This window comes from Triticum aestivum, chromosome 3A, assembly GCF_018294505.1.
Source record: "Triticum aestivum cultivar Chinese Spring chromosome 3A, IWGSC CS RefSeq v2.1, whole genome shotgun sequence".
Classification (NCBI taxonomy): domain Eukaryota; kingdom Viridiplantae; phylum Streptophyta; class Magnoliopsida; order Poales; family Poaceae; genus Triticum; species Triticum aestivum.
This window is the reverse complement of record NC_057800.1, coordinates 521,124,744-521,145,036: the sequence shown is the minus strand read 5'-3', so window position 1 is coordinate 521,145,036 and position 20,293 is coordinate 521,124,744. Positions and strand designations below refer to the sequence as shown.

General features: G+C 48.1%; 1 protein-coding gene across 1 annotated transcript; it reads left to right on the top strand.

Annotated features, from left to right (window-relative positions):
• Nucleotides 1–17,220: 17,220 nt before the first annotated feature.
• On the top strand, nucleotides 17,221–18,291 carry LOC123058536 (heat stress transcription factor C-1b). Its single transcript, XM_044481251.1, has 2 exons — nucleotides 17,221–17,586; nucleotides 17,687–18,291. The coding sequence occupies exons 1-2, from the start codon at nucleotides 17,356–17,358 to the stop codon at nucleotides 18,164–18,166; spliced, it is 711 nt and encodes a 236-aa protein (XP_044337186.1). The 5' UTR covers nucleotides 17,221–17,355; the 3' UTR covers nucleotides 18,167–18,291.
• The last annotated feature ends 2,002 nt before the right edge of the window (nucleotides 18,292–20,293 follow it).

Genomic DNA, 20,293 nt, shown 5'->3' with positions numbered 1-20,293 from the left:
AAGCATTGAAACCTCATTCACCAGTGTACGATGCGGCTGACCGGCCACTGCGTGGCCGAGCCAGAGAGGCGTTTCAGCCTGAAGTTCAGCCTGCACCCCGCCGCCACTCAATCAAAAATACCAAGGCCCGGGGCAACACACAGGACCTTCGAGACGTATTGGACAGTAAGGCAAAACTTGCAAGGTCAATATACGGGTCACGAGCACGCATGCCAACACGGGACAGTGATCATCGCGCCGAATACACCAAAAGCAAATCCAGCCGGGCCGAATATAGCAGACAAGACTCACATGAACTGCGTCGTGATATAGCCCGGCACAGAGGCGCCGCACACCCCCTATGCTTCACTGATGAAGTTATGGATCACGAATTCTCGGAGGGTTTCAAACCCGTAAATATCGAATCATATGATGGTACAACAGATCCTGCTGTATGGATTGAGGATTTCCTCCTTCACATCCACATGGCTCGCGGTGATGATCTACATGCCATCAAGTACCTCCCACTAAAACTCAAAGGACCAGCTCGGCATTGGCTGAATAGCTTGCCAGCAGACTTTCATCGGCGGCTGGGAGGATCTGGAAGACGCATTCCTTGACAACTTCCAGGGCACTTATGTGCGACCACCGGATGCTGATGACTTCAGCCATGTAACTCAGCAGCCAGGGGAATCGGCCAGACAATTCAGGACTCGGTTCGTGACTAAGAAAAACCAAATTTTCGACTGTCCGGACGCAGAGGCCCTAGCGGCATTCAAGCACAACGCCCGTGACGAGTGGCTTGCCCGCCACCTTGGCCAGGAAAAGCCGAAGTCTATGGCAGCCCTCACGACACTCATGACCCGCTTTTGCACGGGCGAGGATAGCTGGCTGGCTCGCAGCAATAACACATCGAGGAATCCGGGCACTTCAAATATCAAAGATGCCAACGGCAGACAACATCGTAACAGACCAAAGCACCGCAATAACGGCGATAACACCGAGGATACGGCAGTGAATGCCGGATTCAGAGGCTCTAGATCCAGTCAGCGAAAAAAAGCCATTTAAAAGAAGTACTCCGGCTCCATCCAGTTTGGATCGCATACTGGATCACTCGTGTCAAATCCACGGCACCCCCGACAAGCCAGCCAATCACACCAATAGAGAATGATGGGTGTTCAAGCAGGCCGGCAAGTTAAATGCTGAAAGCAAGGACAAGGGGCTGCATAGTGATGACGAGGAGGAGCCCCGGCCGCCGAACACGGGAGGACAGAAGGGGTTCCCCCCACAAGTGAATACGGTGAACATGATATACGCAACCCACATTCCCAAGAGGGAGCGGAAGCATGCACTAAGGGACGTCTATGCGATGGAGCCCGTCGCCCCAAAGTTTAACCCATGGTCTACTTGCCCGATCACCTTCGATCGCAGGGACCACCCCACTAGTATCCGTCATGGTGGATCCGCCGCACTGGTCCTAGACCCCATCATCAACGGATTTCACCTCACTCGAGTCCTTATGGACGGCGGCAACAGCCTGAACCTGCTCTATCAGGATACAGTGCGAAAAATGGGCATCGATCCCTTGAGGATCAAACCCACCAAAACCACCTTTAAGGGTATCATCCCAGGTGTAGAGGCCCATTGCACGGGCTCAATCACACTGGAAGTAGTCTTCGGATCACCGGACAACTTCCGAAGCGAGGAGTTAATCTTCGACATCATCCCGTTTCGCAGTGGCTATCATGCACTGCTCGAATGAACTGCATTTGAAAAATTCAATGCAGTACCGCATTACGCATACCTCAAGCTCACGATGCCAGGACCTTGGGGGGTCATAACAGTGAATGGAAACACTGAACGCTCGCTCCACACGGAAGAGCACACTGCGGCCCTCGCAGCAGAAGCACAAAGCAGCCTTTCAAGGCAAACCACTAATTCGGTGATACTTCCCCCGAACACCTTCAAGCGTGCCCGGAGTAAACTGCAACAGGATCGCCTGGCATGTTCAGAGCTCGCCTAGCAATTCGTCCCCCGTCCCAGTCCCAGTCAAGCAACGAAATCCATGCCGCGCGTACATAATTACGCACTGAAAATACCATGGACATAGGCGGGGGCACGATCAGGGCACGTCCCGCAATGCGGCTTAACCGCCCTAGGGGCTGTATATCTTTATCATTTCTTTTCTCTTTCAGGGCCTAACTCTCTGGAAGCCCTTTCCGGCAGCATGATTGTCGGACACATTACGGGAAGGAACAACCAAGGCGGCAAGAAGCTAATATGTACACGGGAACCCCCAGGTGGTCTCTAATAATAATACCCGCTTTCTACTATCCATACGCAGCTTGCCCTTGGATAGGACATTTCGAATAGTCCTACTTTCTGCTTATTGCACTACCTATACCAGTACGCTTTGATGTATTATTTAAATAACAATGCATAGCATTAGTCTATTATTACATTATTCATTCTTTTTTTCTTCCTTTATGTCCATTTACGACAATCCGCACCTGTAAATTCGGGTATGGTCAGTACGCCAGGGGCTTTCGGTTACCCCATAATATGATGCGAGAAGTTCGAACACTTTCGACAGTGCGACACCCCGAACTTATAGCATTATATGCATCAGCTCCGAATCATGTCTTGGGTCAATAGTTGGGTTTGCCCGGCTCCCATGCTTTGGTACCTTACGTTCCGCTATATCGGCTAAGGTAGAGGTGGGAGAACTACTGCAATTGTGTCCCGGTTCTTCCGGACGGGCACCTCAGTAGAGAAAGACGAAAACTGACTGTCATGATAAGGCGAGAGACTGGTCGCTGTTCAAGAGGTCTCAAGTCCTTAAAGACTTTTTGCGCTTCGGGCAAGGAGTCGGCCTTGTCCGGCTTAGGCGTGTATAGCGCCCCAAATTCGGCCTTCCGAATACCACGGGCTTCGCCAAAATTTAAAATTGTAGACTTCTATGGCTAAGTGAGAGTGATAAAGCATTATAGTCCGATTGCCTGGTTCATTACGCTGAACACCTCCCTTGAAGGACCCAAAATTGGGGTAAAGAGTGCTCAGGTTTATCCCGAACACCATAGTACTAGTTACATGGGGGTAGAAGCCGACGACTGACCAACTCTCAGATTTTGTAAACGGCCGCACAGAAGGTAATATTTTAAATTAAAAAAGCATTGCATAGCGCAGATGAACTTGTTTCACATTACAGGATCACACGAGCATGTTCATTCAAAAATTACATCCCTGGCACATTCATCCGCCACAAGGCGGGAACCCTTCAGGACACTCTCATAATACATCTCGGGGCAGCGATGCTCCTTGCCCTCCGGCGGCCCCTCCTTCACCAGCTTCACGGCGTCCAGCTTCGCCCAGTGCACCTTCGCCCGAGCAAAAACCCTGCGCACACCCTCGATGCAGACGGACCGCTTTATGACTTCAAGCCGTGGGCGAGCGTCGACGAGCCGCGCCACCAGACCGAAGTAGCTGCCGGACAGGGGCTCGCCAGGCCACATCCGGACTATTAGGCCCCTCATGGCTTATTCGGCCGCCTTGTGAAGCTCGACCAACTGCTTCAGCTGGTCACTCAAGGGCACGGGGTGTTCGGTCCCAGTATACTGAGACCAGAACAACTTCTCCGTCGAGCTCCCCTCCTCAGCTCGGTAAAACTCCGTGGCATCCAGTACACCGTGGGGAAGATCTGCAAACGCTCCTGGAAAGCTCCGAACTCGGGTAAGAAAAAGGAAAGTTTCCTTTACATGCTTGCTTTGCATAATGAATGCCTTACCTGCTGCTATCTTCTTCACCGCATCAATCTCCTGGAGGGCCTTGTGGGCTTCAGCCTTGGCGCTCCGGGCGCTTTCGAGCGCCTTCTCAAGCTCGGACTCTCACGTCTTAGAGTCAAGCTCCAAGGACTCGTGTTTCTTGGCAAGAGCCTCGAGCTCTTGCTGCACCTCGCCGACTCGGGCTTCTTGTTTCTCCCGCTCAATGCGCTCCTTGGCCGCTTTGTCTTCGGCCTCGGACAGTGCCTTCTTCAGGGTCGCCACTTCGGTCGTGGGCCCTGGAAAATTCATGATGATCCTATTACTTTACACCCGAACTTCTTTTATTTTATATAGACAAGGTATTGCTTACCTTTGCTCTCCTCGAGCTCCTCGAGCTGCCTCTTGGCAAGGCCAAGCTCATTCTCGGACCGCTCCAGGTCCCGCTTTAGCGCAGAGACCTCCGCAGTATGTGCGGCAGCGGCCAGCAGCGAAGCCTGCACATACACATAGATATATTCTGATTAGACTCCTGAGTCATCATTTGGTCCTCTATTCGGCCTTTCTACTCGAACGCCAAACAGAGCATCAGGGGCTACTATCTATGCTGTAATATTTCCTTATATTTTGATTGCTTACCTCAAAGCCTGTTAGGAGGCTGGCGCAAGCTTCAGTCAGTCTGTTTTTGGCGGACTGAACTTTCTCGATCACCGCACTCAAGATAGTACGGTGCTCTTCGTCGATGGAAGCGTCGCGAAGCGCTTCCAGCAAGTTGTCCGGTGCCTCTGGATAGGTGGAGGACACTGGCATGGGCGGTTTTCCCCCCCTAACGGGGGGTCGCCCGCTGGAGTTCGGAACCACCAAAGATTCCGGTGCAGTGTTCGGCTGGGGGCCGAACCTAAAGCCCATGGGAGTCTGGCTCCCTTTGCGCCCAGGGTCCGGAAGGTCGCCTCGAGGCGCCCCCAGGACTGCCTCTCCTTGGCCCGGTTCCTGTTGAGACAACCCCTCGACGTTGTCCGCGGGGCAAGGGGTGGAGGTGGTCGAAAGAGAACCTCTGTTCATATCCAACGAGTCCAATGAACCGCTCGACGAAGATACGTCGAGATGAGCTTGGGACGGACTGCATAATCATGTTCGGCATGAGGAGAAGCAGTGCAGTAAAACATACCATGAATTACTATGGTGTCCGGATACTTACGACTCCCAGGGGCTTGACCCTGGGTAGCCACTCGTCGCCGCTGTAGGCGGCCGTCGTGGAGCAGTTCGGAGGGAGGGTCCTGCCCTTCTTGGACCCTTCGGCCTCCCCGGTTGGGTCGGCCTTCCTTTTCTTGTCTCCCCCGGCTGGGGGTGGGGGGCTTTCCTCTTCCTCCTCCTTGTTTTCGTGGGAGGAGGGCGCGTCGGAGTTATCGGACGATGAGTCCGATACAACCTTGCGCCGGAGACCCTTTCGGGTCCCCGTGGCCTTCTTCTTGGCCTTCTTCACCGGCACCTCGTAAGGTGCCGGAACCAGCATCTCCGTTAGGAGAGAATCTACAGGATCTTCCGGCAGGGGGTTGGAGCAATCGATCTGCTCCGCTGTCTTCACCCAGTCTTGTCAAAGGCATGGAAGGCTTAGATCCCACACATAATTAAACTGGGGCAAATGGATACCCTGTGAAGTATAAAAACTTACCTGATTGGCGCGGCACTTTGCGCTGAGCCCGCGGTCCTCGGTGAGGGAAGGAGGTACCTCGGCGCCCTTGAACAGCACCCTCCAGACGTCCTCGTGCGTCGTGTCATAGAGTTCTCGCAGCGTTTGGTGCTTGGCCGGGTCGAACTCCCACAAGTTGAATACCCGTTGTTGACACGGGAGAATCCGGCGGAAGAGCATGACCTGGACCACGTTGATGAGCTTGATTTTCTTGCTCATCATGTTCTTGATGCAGGTCTGGAGTCCGGTCAGCTCTACCGAGGAACCCCAGGACAGTCCCTTCTCTTTCCAGGAGGTGAGCCGTGTGGGGATTCCGGATCGGAATTCGGGGGCTGCCACCCAGTTGGTGTCGCGCGGCTCGGTGATGTAGAACCACCCCGATTGCCACCCCTTTATGGTCTGCACATAGGAGCCTTCAAGCTAGGTGACATTAGGCATCTTACCCACCATGGCCCCTTCGCACTCCACTTGCTAGCCGACCACCACCTTCGGTTTGACATTAAAGGTCTTCAGCCACAGGCCGAAATGGGGCTTGATGCGGAGATAGGCCTCGCACACGACGATAAACGCCGAGATGTTGAGGATGAAATTGGGGGCCAGATCATGAAAATCCAGCCCGTAGTAGAACATGAGCCCGCGGACAAATGGGTGGAGAGGAAATCCCAGTCCGCGGACAAAGTGGGTAAGAAAAACTACCCTCTCATGGGGTTTGGGCATTGAGATGATCTGCCCTGCATCTGGCAGCCGGTGCGCGATATCCGCGGCCAGATATCCGTCTTTCCGTAACTTTATGATGTTCTCCTCCGTGACGGAGGAGACCATCCACTTGCCTCCTGCTCCGGACATGCTTGGAGTGGTTTGAGAAGAAGAACACGAGCTTGGGCGCTAGAGCTCGAGTGTGCGGGAATGGATAAGCGAGGAGGAAGAAGGCGTGGGTGAAAAGAGTGAATCTTTGTCCCTTTATAAGGGCGGAGGAGGCGATGCGCCTCCCCACTTGCCTGGAAAAATCGCTTATTCCCCAAGCGCCGTAATTGATGGCGCGGTTGGGTTACCCACGTCCGTATTGATGAGAATCCCGTAATAAGGGGAACACGATCTCTGCTTTGACAAGACATGTCAAGAAAACCGCCTCGCGATATGTGCGGTGCTGGTTGAGAAAAACGGTTCGAATAATGACTGGGCCATGGCGTGATGTCATGCTGTTAAAACGTGTCAGCAGATTAGATTTGTGGAAATATTATTCTCTCTACGGTGGTATGTGGAACTTGTTTTGCAGAGCCGGACACTATCCTTTTGTTCAAAATCTTCCATGGAGTATTCGGAGGAGGAACCCGCCTTGCAATGTCGAAGACAATACTGCGCGCCAGACTCATCGTCATTGAAGCCTGGTTCAGGGGCTACTGAGGGAGTCCTGGATTAGGGGGTCTCCAAACAGACGGACTATATCCTTTGGCTGGACTGTTGGACTATGAAGATACAAGATTGAAGACTTCGTCCCATGTCCGGATGGGACTCTCCTTGGCGTGGAAGGCAAGCTAGGCAATACGGATATGTAGATCTCCTCCCTTGTAACCGACTCTGTGTAACCCTAGCCCCCTCCGGTGTCTATATAAACTGGAGGGTTTAGTCCGTAGGACAATATACAATTTGGCGTGGAAGGCAAGCTAGGCAATACGGATATGTAGATCTCTTCCCTTGTAACCGACTCTGTGTAACCCTAGCCCCCTCCGGTGTCTATATAAACCGAAGGGTTTAGTCCGTAGGACAATATACAATCATACCATAGGCTAGCTTCTAGGGTTTAGCCTCTACGATCTCGTGGTAGATCAACTCTTGTAATACTCATATCATCAAGAACAATCAAGCATGACGTAGGGTATTACCTCCTTCAAGAGGGCCCGAACCTGGGTAAACATCGTGTCCCTTGTCTCCTGTTACCATCCGCCTTAGACGCACAGTTCGGGACCCCCTACCTAAGATCCGCCGGTTTTGACACCGACAGAGGAGGAGGAGGAGGAGGTTGAGGAGGAGGAGGATGTGGGGGATGCTGGGGACACGGATCTGTAGGCGGAGCAGCGGGCCATCATCGATTCCGTCCTCTCGGAGTCGGATGTGGAGGCCAAACGCCGTCGTCTGGAGATTGATGCGGCTTGAAGCTACGTCGGTATTTCCCCAAAGAGGAAGGGATGATGCAGCACAACGACGGTAGGTATTTCCCTTAGTGATGAAACCAAGGTTATCAAACCAGTAGGAGAACCAAGCAACACTACGTAAACAGCACCTACGCACATATAACAAATACTCGCAACCCCACATGTTAAAGGGGTTGTTAATCCCTTTCGGGTAACGGTGCCACAAATTGGCAAACGGATGTGAGAGAGTTGTAAATATTGATAGATCGAATGCCAAATAAAATAAATTGCACAAGGTATTTTTGGTTTAATAGATCTGAAAATAAAAGCAAAGGCAAATAGATCGCCAAGGCAAATAATATGAGAAAGAGACCCGGGGGCCGTAGGTTTCACTAGTGGCTTCTCTCGAGAAAAATAGAAAACGATGGGTAAACGGATTACTGTTGGGAAATTGATAGAACTTCAAATAACCATGACGATATCCATGCAATGATCATTACATTGGCATCACGTCCAAGATTAGTAGACCGACTCCTGCCTGCATCAACTACTATTACTCCACACATCGACCGCTATCCAACATGCATCTAGTGTATTAAGTTCAGGGAGAAATGGAGTAATGCAATAAGAACGATGACATGATGTAGACAAGATCTATTTATGTAGAAATATACCCCATCATTTTATCCTTAGTAGCAACGATACATACGTGTCGGTTCCCCTTCTGTCACTGAGATCAAGCACCGTAAGATTGAACCCATTACAAAGCACGTCTTCCCATTGCAAGATAAATATATAAAGTTGGCCAAAAAACCCAAATATCAGAGAAGAAATACGAGGCTATAAGCAATCGTGCATATAAGAGATCAAAGAAACTCAAAAAACTTTCATGGATAAAAAGAGATAAATCTGATCATAAACTCAAAGTTCATCGGATCCCAACAAACACAAAGCAAAAGAGTTACATCATATGGATCTCCAAGAGACCATTGTATTGAGAATCAGACGAGAGAGAGGAAGCCATCTATCTACTAATTACGGACCCGAAGGTCTGCAAAGAACTACTCACGCATCATCGGAGAGGCACCAATGGAAGTGGTGAACCCCTCCGTGATGGTGTCTAGATTGGATCTAGTGGTTCTGGACTCTGCGGCATCTGGAATTGATTTTCGTCCACTCCCCTAGGGTTTCTGGAATATTAGGGTATTTATAGAGCAAAGAGGCGATCCGGGGGCACTCGAGGTGGGCACAACCCACTAGGGCACGTCTGGGCCCCAAGGCGGCCCAGGCGCGCTCTGGTTGGTTGTGCTCCCCTCAGAGCACCCCCAGGCGCTTCTCCGGCCCATGGGTGTCTTCTGGTCCAAAAAAAATCCACAAAAAGTTTCACTGCATTTGGACTCCGTTTGATATTGATTACCTGCGATGTAAAAAACATGCAAAAAACAACAACTGGCACTTGGCACTATGTCAATAGGTTAGTACCAAAAAATGATATAAAATGATTATAAAACATCCAAGATTGATAATATAACATCATGGAACAATCAAAAATTATAGATACATTGGAGACGTATCAGCATCCCCAAGCTTAATTCCTGCTCGTCCTCGAGTAGGTAAATGATAAAAACAGAATTTTTGATGTGGAATGCTACCTAACATGTCATATCATATCCTTTTCTTTATAGTATGGATTTATATTGTTCAAAGCAATAGTCTAGTTTTGACATGACAACTTAAATACTCAAGCATACCAACAAGCAACCATGTCTTTCAAAATATCAACGCTAAAATAAGATATCCCTAGCCCATCAAGCTCAATCATTGATCAATTCATGAAACACACTCGCATATTAACTACACCCAATGCTCAAGTACGATCATAGTGCTCCCTAGTTGGTGCTTTATAAGAGAAGATGGAGACTCAAATTCAAAATAAGAAAAATTGGATAAAGTAAAAGAAAGGCCCTTCATAGGGAAGTAGGGATTTGTAGAGGTGTCTGAGCTTAGAGTGAAAATTGAGAGATAAAAACATTTTGAGAGGCATACTTTTCCCACCAACGAAAATGACTTAGAGTTCCCAACACTTTCCATGCTAGATATATCATAGGCGGTTCCCAAATAGAAAATAAAGTTTATTCCTTTTTCCACCATACTTTCACTTTCCATGGCTAACCGTATCCACGGGTGCCTTCCATACCAACACTTTCTAAGGAATATATTATTTGACAACATAAAGTAAATCCATTTTTCATTTCGGGACTGAGCATCCCTAATACATTTTCCCTTACTCTCGTGCAATGACAAGTGAATAAACACTCATCGTGAGAATAACACATCTAGCATGGAAAATATTAGCCACCCCTCACCGCCTCGCGAGCGGTACGAGCACACTAAAGAGAAATTTATTTTGAATATTAGAGATGGCACATACAAATTTGCTTAGAACGACAAAAGAATACCGCATATAGGTAGATATAGTGGACTCATGTGGCAAAACTGGTTTAAAGGGTTTTGGATGCACAAGTAGTGGTCATACTTAGTGCAAAATGAAGGCTAGCAAAAGATTGGGAAGCGACCAACCAAGAAACGAATAATCTCATAAGCGAGCATTAAGCATAATTAACACCGAATAATGCACCACAAGTAGGATATAATTTCATTGCACAACTATTGACTTTCGTGCTTGCATAGGGAATCACAAACCTTAACACCAATATTCTTACTAAAGCATGATTACTCATCAACATGACTCACATATCACATCATCATATCTCAAAACTATTACTAATAATCAAGTTTATTTTGTCCAATGATCTTCATGGAAGTTTTTATTATATCCTTCTTAGATATCTATCACTTTGAGACTAATTTTCATGTGTTGATTTTGATAAGCTCAAACAAATATAAGTGAAGATCATGATCATAATATTTTTTCTCTCAAATTAATTTAAGTGAAGCAAGAGAGAATTTCTTGAAATTTTTACTAAGTCTCAAATAAATCTAAGTGAAGAAAGAGAGCATTTCTTCAAAAATACTAAAGCACACCATGCTCAAAAAGATATAAGTGAAGCACTAGAGCAAATCCATAGCTCATAAAAATTTAAGTGAAGCATAGAGAGCTATTCTAACAAGTCATGACATAATTTCGGCTCTCTCAAATAGGGGTGTCTAGAAAGGGATCAAGACTTAAAAACACAAAGCAAAACAAGCAAAGACTCATATCGTACAAGACGCTCCAAGCAAAACACACAATATGTGATGAATAAAAATATAGCTTCGAGTAAAATACCGATGGTCGTTAGAAGAAAGAGGATGCCACTCGGGGCATTCCCAAGATTAGTTTCTTGCTTCTCTTTCGATAATAGCTTGGGATGCCAGGGCATCCCCAAGCTTAGGCTCTTCTTACTCCTTATTCCTTCATCCATCGTAAGATAACCCGAAACTTGAAAACTTCAATCACACAAAACTCAACAAAACCTTCATGAGATCTGCTAGTATAAGAAAAAAAATTACTACTATAAGTATTGTAGAAAACCAAATCATATTTTATTCTTGCATTATATCTACTGTATTCCAACTTTTCTATGGCAAAAACTCATCAAATAAAACCATAGAATCATCAAAACAAGCACACAACGCGAGGACAATAGAATCTGTAAAAAAATAGAACATTCTGTAGAAATCTGGATATTTAGAATACTTCTGTAACTTCAAAAACTCTGAAAGACAACATGGGAAATTTGTATATTAATCTTCTGCAAAAGGAATTGGTATTATATTGCACTCTGGTTAAAAATGAAAATTATTTTCTTGAGCGCAAAAGTTTCTATTTTTTTCAGCAAGATCAAACAACTATCACCCAAGAAGATCCTAAAGGCTTTACTTGGCACAAACACTAATTAAATACAAAAAACACAATCATAATAGTAGCATAATTGTGCTAACACTCAAAAACAGGAAGCAAAAAGCAAAAATAAATTTTATTCATTGGGTTGCCTCCCAACAAACGCTATTGTTTCACGCCCTTATCTAGGCATAAAGCAAGGATCTAAGTTTTGTCATCCTTCTTCTTAATTCCCTTAGAGGTATTTTCATCATGGGGTTTTGCAAAAAATACATAAAACATATTGTCCATAGAAACCTTAACACTATTAAGTGTCCCATTATCATAGCCTCGTTGATTTCCGGCAACAATCCAAGAGTAGTGTTGATTAACATTATTGAAAACTTGTTGAATTACATCTAGAATGTGGATTTCCTTTTTAAGATTCTCATCAAAGATTTTATTATCCCCAAGCAAATGTCTTAACGCATAATCGCTATTGTAAAGAATTTCATCTATCATGGGTTTTTCACGATTCATACCATAAAAGTCAAAGATTTCCCTAGCTTTCCGTATGATATAGTCAAACTCATTCATAAGTACAAGAGTGGCCAACTTTTGAGCCTTAGGATTCTTTATAGCGGGAAACTCAAAAAACAATCTTTGCAAAGTAGGATGCGTACGGATAAATTTGGTCTCAAGTTTCAGAACTAGTGCTGAAATAGCATCCGCATAAGATCTAGTAGTTCTAAGTATAGGAGCATCATCAAGACTTAGATTTCCCACACAATTGAAAAAATCTTGGATATGTTATTTTCCCATAACATTCCCTTGCCCCAAGATAAAAGTTTTTGCATCCAGATTGTCCGTACGTCCAATCTTAGGAGTTAGGCCATCATCTATTGTTGCCATACCAAAATCACTCATGATTGCAAGCAAAGGATAAATCTAACGAGAAAACGGCGAACGAAAAAGAGGGCGAATAAAACGGCAAATTTTTGTGAAGTGGGGGAGAGAAAAACAAGAGACAAATGTCAAATAATGTAAATTGCGAGGAGATGAGATTTGTGATTAGGAACCTAGTAGATGTAGATGATCCTCCCCGGCAACGGCTCCAGAAATTCCTTTTGATGCGATATGAAGCTACGTTAGTATTTCCCCAAAGAGGAAGGGATGATGCAGCACAATGGTGGTAGGTATTTGCCTCAGTGATGAAACCATGGTTATCGAACCAGTAGGAGAACCAAGCAACACTACGTAAACAGCACCTGCACACGAATAACAAATACTCGCAACCGAACATGTTAAAGGGGTTGTCAACCCCTTCCGGGTAACGGTGCCACAAATTGGCAAACAGACGCGAGAGAGTTGCAAATATTGATAGATTGAACTCCAAATAAAATAAATTGCAGCAAGGTATTTTTGTATTTTTGGTTTAATAGATCTGAAAATAAAATCAAAGGAAAATAGATCGCAAAAGCAAATAATATGAGAAAGAGACCCGGGGGCCATAGGTTTCACTAGTGGTTTCTCTCGAGAAAAATAGCAAACGGTGGGTAAACGAATTACTGTTGGGCAATTTATAGAACTTCAAATAATCATGATGATATCCAGGCAATGATCACTACATAGGCATCACGTCCAAGATTAGTAGACCGACTCCTGCCTGCATCTACTACTATTACTCCACACATCGACCGCTATCCAACATGCATCTAGTGTATTAAGTTCATGGAAAAACGGAGTAATGCAATAAGAATTATGACATGATGTAGACAAGATCTATTTATGTAGAAATAGACCCCATCGTTTTATCCTTAGTAGCAATGATACATACGTGGCGGCTCCCCTTCTGTCACTAGGATCAAGCACCGTAAGATCGAACCCACTACAAAGCACCTCTTCCCATTGCAAGATAAATAGATCAAGTTGGCCAAAAAAATCCAAATATCGGAGAAGAAATATGAGGTATAAGCAATCATGCATATAAGAGATCAAAAAAACTCAAATACGTTTCATGGATAAAAAGAGATAGATCTGATCATAAACTCAAAGTTCATCGGATCCCAACAAACACACCGCAAAAGAGTTACATCATATGGATCTCCAAGAGACTATTGTATTGAGAATCAAACGAGAAAGAGGATGCCATCTAGCTACTAACTACGGACCCAAAGGTCTACAAAGAACTACTCACGCATAATCGGAGAGACACCAATGAAAGTGGTGAACCCCTCTGTGATGGTGTCTAGATTGAATCTGGTGGTTCTGGACTCTACAGTGGCTGGAATTGATTTTCATCGACTCCCCTAGGGTTTCTGGAATATTGGGATATTTATAGAGCAAAGAGGCGGTCCAGGGGGCACCCGAGGTGGGTACAACCCACCAGGGCGCGCCTGGGCCCCCAGGCGCGCCCTGGTGGGTTGTGCTCCCCTCGGAGCACCCCGAGGCGCTTCTCCGGCCCATTGGATGTCTTCTGGTCCAAAAAAATCCACAAAACATTTTGTTGTGTTTGGACTCCGTTTGATAGTGATCACATGCGATGTAAAAAACATGCAAAAAACAACAACTGGCACTTGGCACTATGTCAATAGGTTAGTACCAAAAAAGATATAAAATGATTATAAAACATCCAAGATTGATAATATAACAGCATGGAACAATAAAAATTATAGATACATTGGAGACGTACCAGAGATGGAGGCGTAGCACGCCGCAAAGGAGGAGGAGTTGCTAGCCTATATGGATGAGGACGAGGAGGAGGAAGAGACGGAGCCCTCCTACGCACCCTTCCACCTGGCGCCCGTCACCGACGTCGTGGACATCTCCGACAACAAAAATTAGCTACGGTAGTAGGTAGGATTTCTTTTGCATGCTGATCTAGGGGTCAAAATATGAGAGATCAGATACAAAGTAGCAAATTTAGTCATGTTGAGGGCCATGCAGTTGTTGTTCGGTTACAGCGTTTGTAGTTGTGAGTCTAATGAATAGGAAGAACACCCAAGGGGCACATGCGACGGGGCCATAGACGGACAACGAAGTCCTCGAAGGAGGTATGTCCACGATGATGGACGAGGACCATGATGTAGCAGGAGGAGGAGCTAGCGCTCGACGTGGATGAGGAGGCCGAGTTGATGTCGAGGGGATGCAGCGGGTTGATGGAGACCTTGGAGAAGTAGTGGTATGAGGAGATGAGAAAATAGGCACAGATGAGCCTCGCGACAACATCACAAGAAACAAGGAAAGAAAACGTGGTGTTGGAGACATGGGAGACAATGAACTCAATAGCGACGCCACCGAAGTGGACTTGCAACAATGTAGCGACCATAACAGCACCGAGGGGGAGCGACGACATGCAGAAGTTGATGGTGAGGGCACCAGCCATGCAGCGGTCATGGCCCAACGGCAAGACTCGTGAGCGTAGGGAGGACCTAATGACATTTTGGAAGTCGAGCCATCAAGGTGAAAGGTGACTGCGTGTAGTCCCAGGCATGGACTAGGCGGTCATCGAGGTTGCATGAGGGGCGAGATGGGGAATGAGTGGGATGGTGGGTGACCTGGGAGGGAAATGCCGACGGTAGGAAGGGAGGGGTGGAGGAAGCAAGAGTGAGAGCCATAAGGCGATCTCTAAGAGGAAGAATCAGCATCAAATTACCTACAGTACGTGCAATATTTGTGGGATGAGGATGATGTATTTCATGCTCTAGTCATGTGTATGAAGGCTCATGCATTGCTACTTGCTATGACAGATATTTTAGAGCTACCATAAGATGACATATTTGAAATATCTTGGTCGAATTGGTTGATTCTTCTGTATGTAAATGTTGATGAATACTCTCGAGCAAAAATCATGTTTATTCAACATGTCGTCAGGATACCATATTTGGCAAGGGGGAGGCAATTATTTCAGCTTCCGTGTTCTTGGATAACTTCTGGACTTCGTTTTTAGGTTCTTCCTGGGTTATTTTTGTGGAGGGTGATAAGGATAAATGTGTGATGTTTTCTCATATGGGTGGTAATTTATCTGTAGTTCGTTGTACGACTTGGGGAGTGCCACCACATGACTTGATAAGATTAATATGGATGCTAGTTTCGTGTTTGAAAATGGCTACTTGAAAACAAACCGCTTGAGTTGAAACGGAAGAAAAAAGGTTTGATGAGCCATTGTGTGCTCTCTATCTGCTCATACCGCTTCTTCTTCTTCTTCTTCTTCTCCTTCTCCTTCTCCTTCTCCTTCTTCCTTCTCCTTCTTCTCCCTTCTCCTTCTTCTCCTCCTCCTCCTCCTCCTCCTCCTCCTCCTTCTCTTGCTTCTTCTCCTTCCCCTTCTCCTCCTCCTCCTCCTCCTCCTCCTCCTCCTCCTCCTCCTTCTCATTCTTCTCCTCCTCCTTCTCCTCCTCCTCCTCCTCCTCCTCCTCCTCCTCCTTCTCATTCTTCTCCTCCTCCTTCTCCTCCTCCTCCTCCTCCTCTCTCCTTCTCCTTCTCCTCCTCCTCCTCCTCCTCCTCCTCCTCCTCCTCTCTCCTTCTCCTTCTCCTGCTCCTCCTCCTCCTCCTCCTCCTCCTCCTCCTCCTCCTTCTTCCTTCTCCTTTTTCCTTCTTCTCCTCCTCCTCCTCTCTCCTTCTCCTTCTCCTGCTCCTTCTTCTTCTTCTTCTTCTTCTTCTTCTTCTTCTTCTTCTTCTTCTTCTTCTTCTTCTTCCTCTTCCTTCTTCTCCTCCTCCTCTCTCCTTCTCCTCCTCCTCCTCCTCCTCCTCCTCCTCCTTCTTCTTCTTCTTCTTCTTCTTCTTCTTCTTCTTCTTCTTCTTGATGAATGGGGTTGTCAATGATTGTATGAATATTTCTTAATTAAAATATCAAGTTGTTTTAGAAAAAATATTGATAATCCGTCAGAAACATATCTACCCTTTGTTTCTTAATTAATATAGGAAGTGGTTTTAAATGATTAACTTTTTTTGACTACGCGAGATGAATTTGGTCGGGGGATCGCACGACGGGATGCGGCCGGGCCAATGCCGCGCGAGCACGCTCCAGCGGTCCAGCCCCAACCAGCTGAAAAGTGCAGCGGAGGAAACGACGCGGGACGTGGTCGAGCGTGGAGGGCGCGACGTGTCGACGCCAGTGCGGTGTTGCTTCCCACTGGCGGCCACCATCCGCGTGACAGCGGCCGTGAGCCACAAGGTGCCACCCTGATGGCTCCGTTTACGCTTTGGATCAAGGCGGTTGGCTCGGGACGAAAGGACACGAATGGTCTACACTTCAACTGGGAAATCCGTCGTGGTCTTTGAGTGGCTTTATGCTCCTATTTGCTTGACACGAATGGCGACGTGTTGGTCTTCCAGTCGTGGAAGCTTTGAAGAGATGCCGTACCTGGGCGCCCCTTCTTGTTTAAGGTAAAATCCACAGCAAAGCGGCGCAGCCTTCAAGTTTCACCTCTGCTGAAAGCTCAGTACAGTTACCTGTTACAGGTAGCACCGATGTATGCTTAACCTGTTACAGGTAGCACAGATATCCTGTAAATATCGTAGCACTGCATGCTGAAAAGGAAAAAAGGCGAGCGCTTTTGAACGGAGATGCCATGACGATAGGAGAGGCGGCACAACGCTTTCCACGCGGGCGCCACACGTGTCCCGTATGCGACAAACACCGAATCCTCGCAAAATCTCGCACCACCGGTGCGGTGCCACATCACCGCGCAAAGCGGGTGCCTCCATTTGTTACCGCCCATGGCGTGAACCCAAGCACCCAAAAATGTTACCGCCCCATCATCTGTCAAACCGACAAGCGGACAAGGTCGGCACGCGCAGAGGCAGATATATACTTCTCTCTTATAAAGCATCACCGCTCGGAGGCGAAATATCTGCGCACACACACGCGTTGGTAGTAGGAAGGAGTGACTCCCCACAGAGAACAAGCCCACACCGACCAGAGCGGGAGCAGCGAGCGGCTTCCTTATCCGGTTTGTAGCCTCTTCGTTGTCCATGGGAAGCGAGTGCAAGGGCCACCAGCCGCAGGACGACGGCGGCGTGGCGCCGTTCGTGGCCAAGACGTTCCACATGGTGAGCGACCCGGCCACGGACGCCGTGGTGTGCTGGGGCGGCGCCAGCAACACGTTCCTCGTCCTCGACCCCGCCGCCTTCTCCGACTTCCTCCTCCCCTCCTACTTCAAGCACCGCAACTTCGCCAGCTTCGTCCGCCAGCTCAACACCTACGTACGTATGCACGCGCTCTTTGTATGAATATACTCTGCTCCAATCAGCTCTCGACTGTGGTTGTGCTCATACCTGCTCCCTGTTGCTGCTTTGATCTCAGGGTTTTCGCAAGGTTGACCCGGACGTGTGGGAGTTCGCGCACGAGTCGTTCCTGCGCGGCCAGGCCAAGCTGCTGCCGCTGATCGTGCGCAAGAAGAAGAGGGCCGGGAGGGAGCTGTGCGAGGAGGAGGAGGAGGTGCGGGGGACGATCCAGGCGGTGCAGAGGCTGCGGGACGAGCGGAGGGGCATGGAGGAGGAGCTGCAGGACATGGACCGCAGGCTCTGTGCGGCGGAGAACCGGCCGGGCCAGATGATGGCCTTCCTCGGCAAGCTCGCCGACGACCCGGGCGTGGTGCTGCGCGCCATGGTCGCCAAGAAGGAGGAGCTGGCTGCAGCCGGTGCCGGTGGCAAGGATTCAAGCCCGGATAAGAGGCGGCGGATCGGGGCCGACGCCGGACGCGGAGCTGACGCTGCGGATCAGGCGGCCCAGAGCAGGGCCGTGCCGTTCCCCTTCTCTAATCTGGGACAGGTGTTCTACTGATAGACCTTGGGAGTCGAGAGTTCATAGATAGGTGTACTGTACACGTGTGATGTTTTGGTGTTTATGTATGTACAGTGTACTTTCCCCCTCGGCATAGTTGCTATCTGACCGTCTGATTGCCGCCATAGTAGTCACTCCACCCATGAGTTTTAGCATTTAAAAATGTGTTTTTTAAAGTGGCCTCATATGTATCTGAGTTCATCGATGCATTTTCCCTCCACCCACCCCTCACCTCTCATCTCTCATGCTCAGCTCATATTTAAGAGCATGCCGGAAATCTGCCCCCCTATACATGTGCCTGCCGGCCCCTCATATGTTGCGCCGCACATCTACATGCCTCAAATTTCGTTCCTCAAATCCATGCAATTCATGCACGTCGATCATACAATACAAATTGTGTGAATTCAAAAGTTTAAAACAAAGCAAAGCAAATCATAGTTGAACAAACCAGACATGCCAAAATGAAATCAATGTTCGAGCGTGACGGATGGCCTCAGATCACTGACCTGGCACCTGCTCCGAGCTGAATACGTCGTGCTCCAGGCGGAATGCGTCATGCCCATGCTCACTCACGCCCGAACGAGTTGCGGCGAGTCACATACATCTATCGTTGGCATCTGCGTGGGTGAAAAGCTCTCCAAAATGGCCTAGTCGCCTCGAATTCTCCTCTGGCCCAATGAGGTCGGACAATTTAATCCGCGTTGGCGCTCGGATAGAAGGGGTGCGGGGATCTGGACGCGACGAAGGAGACAACAACTCCACCATGTCCGAACCTCCCTGCGCCGCCGTCTCCCTCTCTCGCTGTCGACGCCGCCGCAACTTCCGGGCGACGTTCTCTGCCTTGCAAGTCGCAGCTGACGAAGGGACGCCAACGGACGAGGCAGGCTGCGTCTCCGTCGCGGCGGTCCGGGTCGGGCTGGACAACATCTCTGGTGGTGGATCGGGACCGATCATGAGGATTGGGAGCAAGGGTGGAGGACGGTGAGGGTCCGGGCACAAGAAAGGTTGGAGGGCAGGGGGAGGAGGATGAAGTGTTTGGTGGATTTGATGCAATTTTCGGTGGGGTCGGGTTGTCGGGTCCAATGTGGCAGGCGTGCCTGGGTGCCCCCATACCCGCCCCATATTTGGGCTGGATATGAGGGGTGCCGGTCAGCCCGGGCGTTTGAGGCCCATTTAAGGAGCCCGTTTGGGTCGGAAAATCGTGACCAGCCAGTGACTGGGCTGCTGCCCGGGCATATGAGGCTGGTTTGAGGCACCTGGCTGTAGATGCTCTAAGGCTTATATGAACAGGCCTGAACGCGTTCAATCGCGTCAGACCCAACAGGCAGGACACACCATAAATTGCACAAATTTCCTCATTCACCCAGGCCCTCCCCTAGCTTTGCCACTGTCCTGATCCCTCAATGTCGTCAGGATCTTGATGAACCTACTCCTCAGCCGTCTCGCTGCCTCGAACGCCGCCATGATATGTCTGGCTATTGTCGGACCGCACCTTGCCCTCTATGTGTTTGACAAATTGTTTGAGTAATTTTTTGTGTGAAAATGATGGATTCAGATGGTTTGCTGGATGAGGAGTATGGAAACACAGAGCTTGATGAGTTGATGCAAAAGGGTTTCTTCGATTCATCTGAGTCGGGCGTAGATGTCTAGATGTTGATGATCATGAGCATCTAGGAGGAAATGGACACGGAGGCAGAGCACATTCTAAACTTTAAGGGTTAGATCAAAGGGAGAAGAGTTTTGAACCGGTATAGGGCCGTTGGAGCACGATTGCTCTAGGATTACTTTGATCCTAAACCAACATTCCTTGATATATGGTTTCGTTGACACTTATGTATGTGCAAACCCTTGTTCTTATGCGTGGTGGGGGGAGTGAATGCACATGATTCCTACTTCAAGCTTACCAGGGATTGATAACCCACAAGTATAGGGGATCGTTTGTAGCCTTTTTTGTTTGATAAATAAGAGTGTCGAATCCAACGAGGAGCTAAAGGTAGAACGAATATTCCCCAAGTTCTATCGACCACCGATACAACTCTACGCACACTTAACATTTGCTTTACCTAGAATAAGAATAAAATTAGAAGTACTTTGCAGGATAGGTTTGCAAGATAACAAAGAACGTGA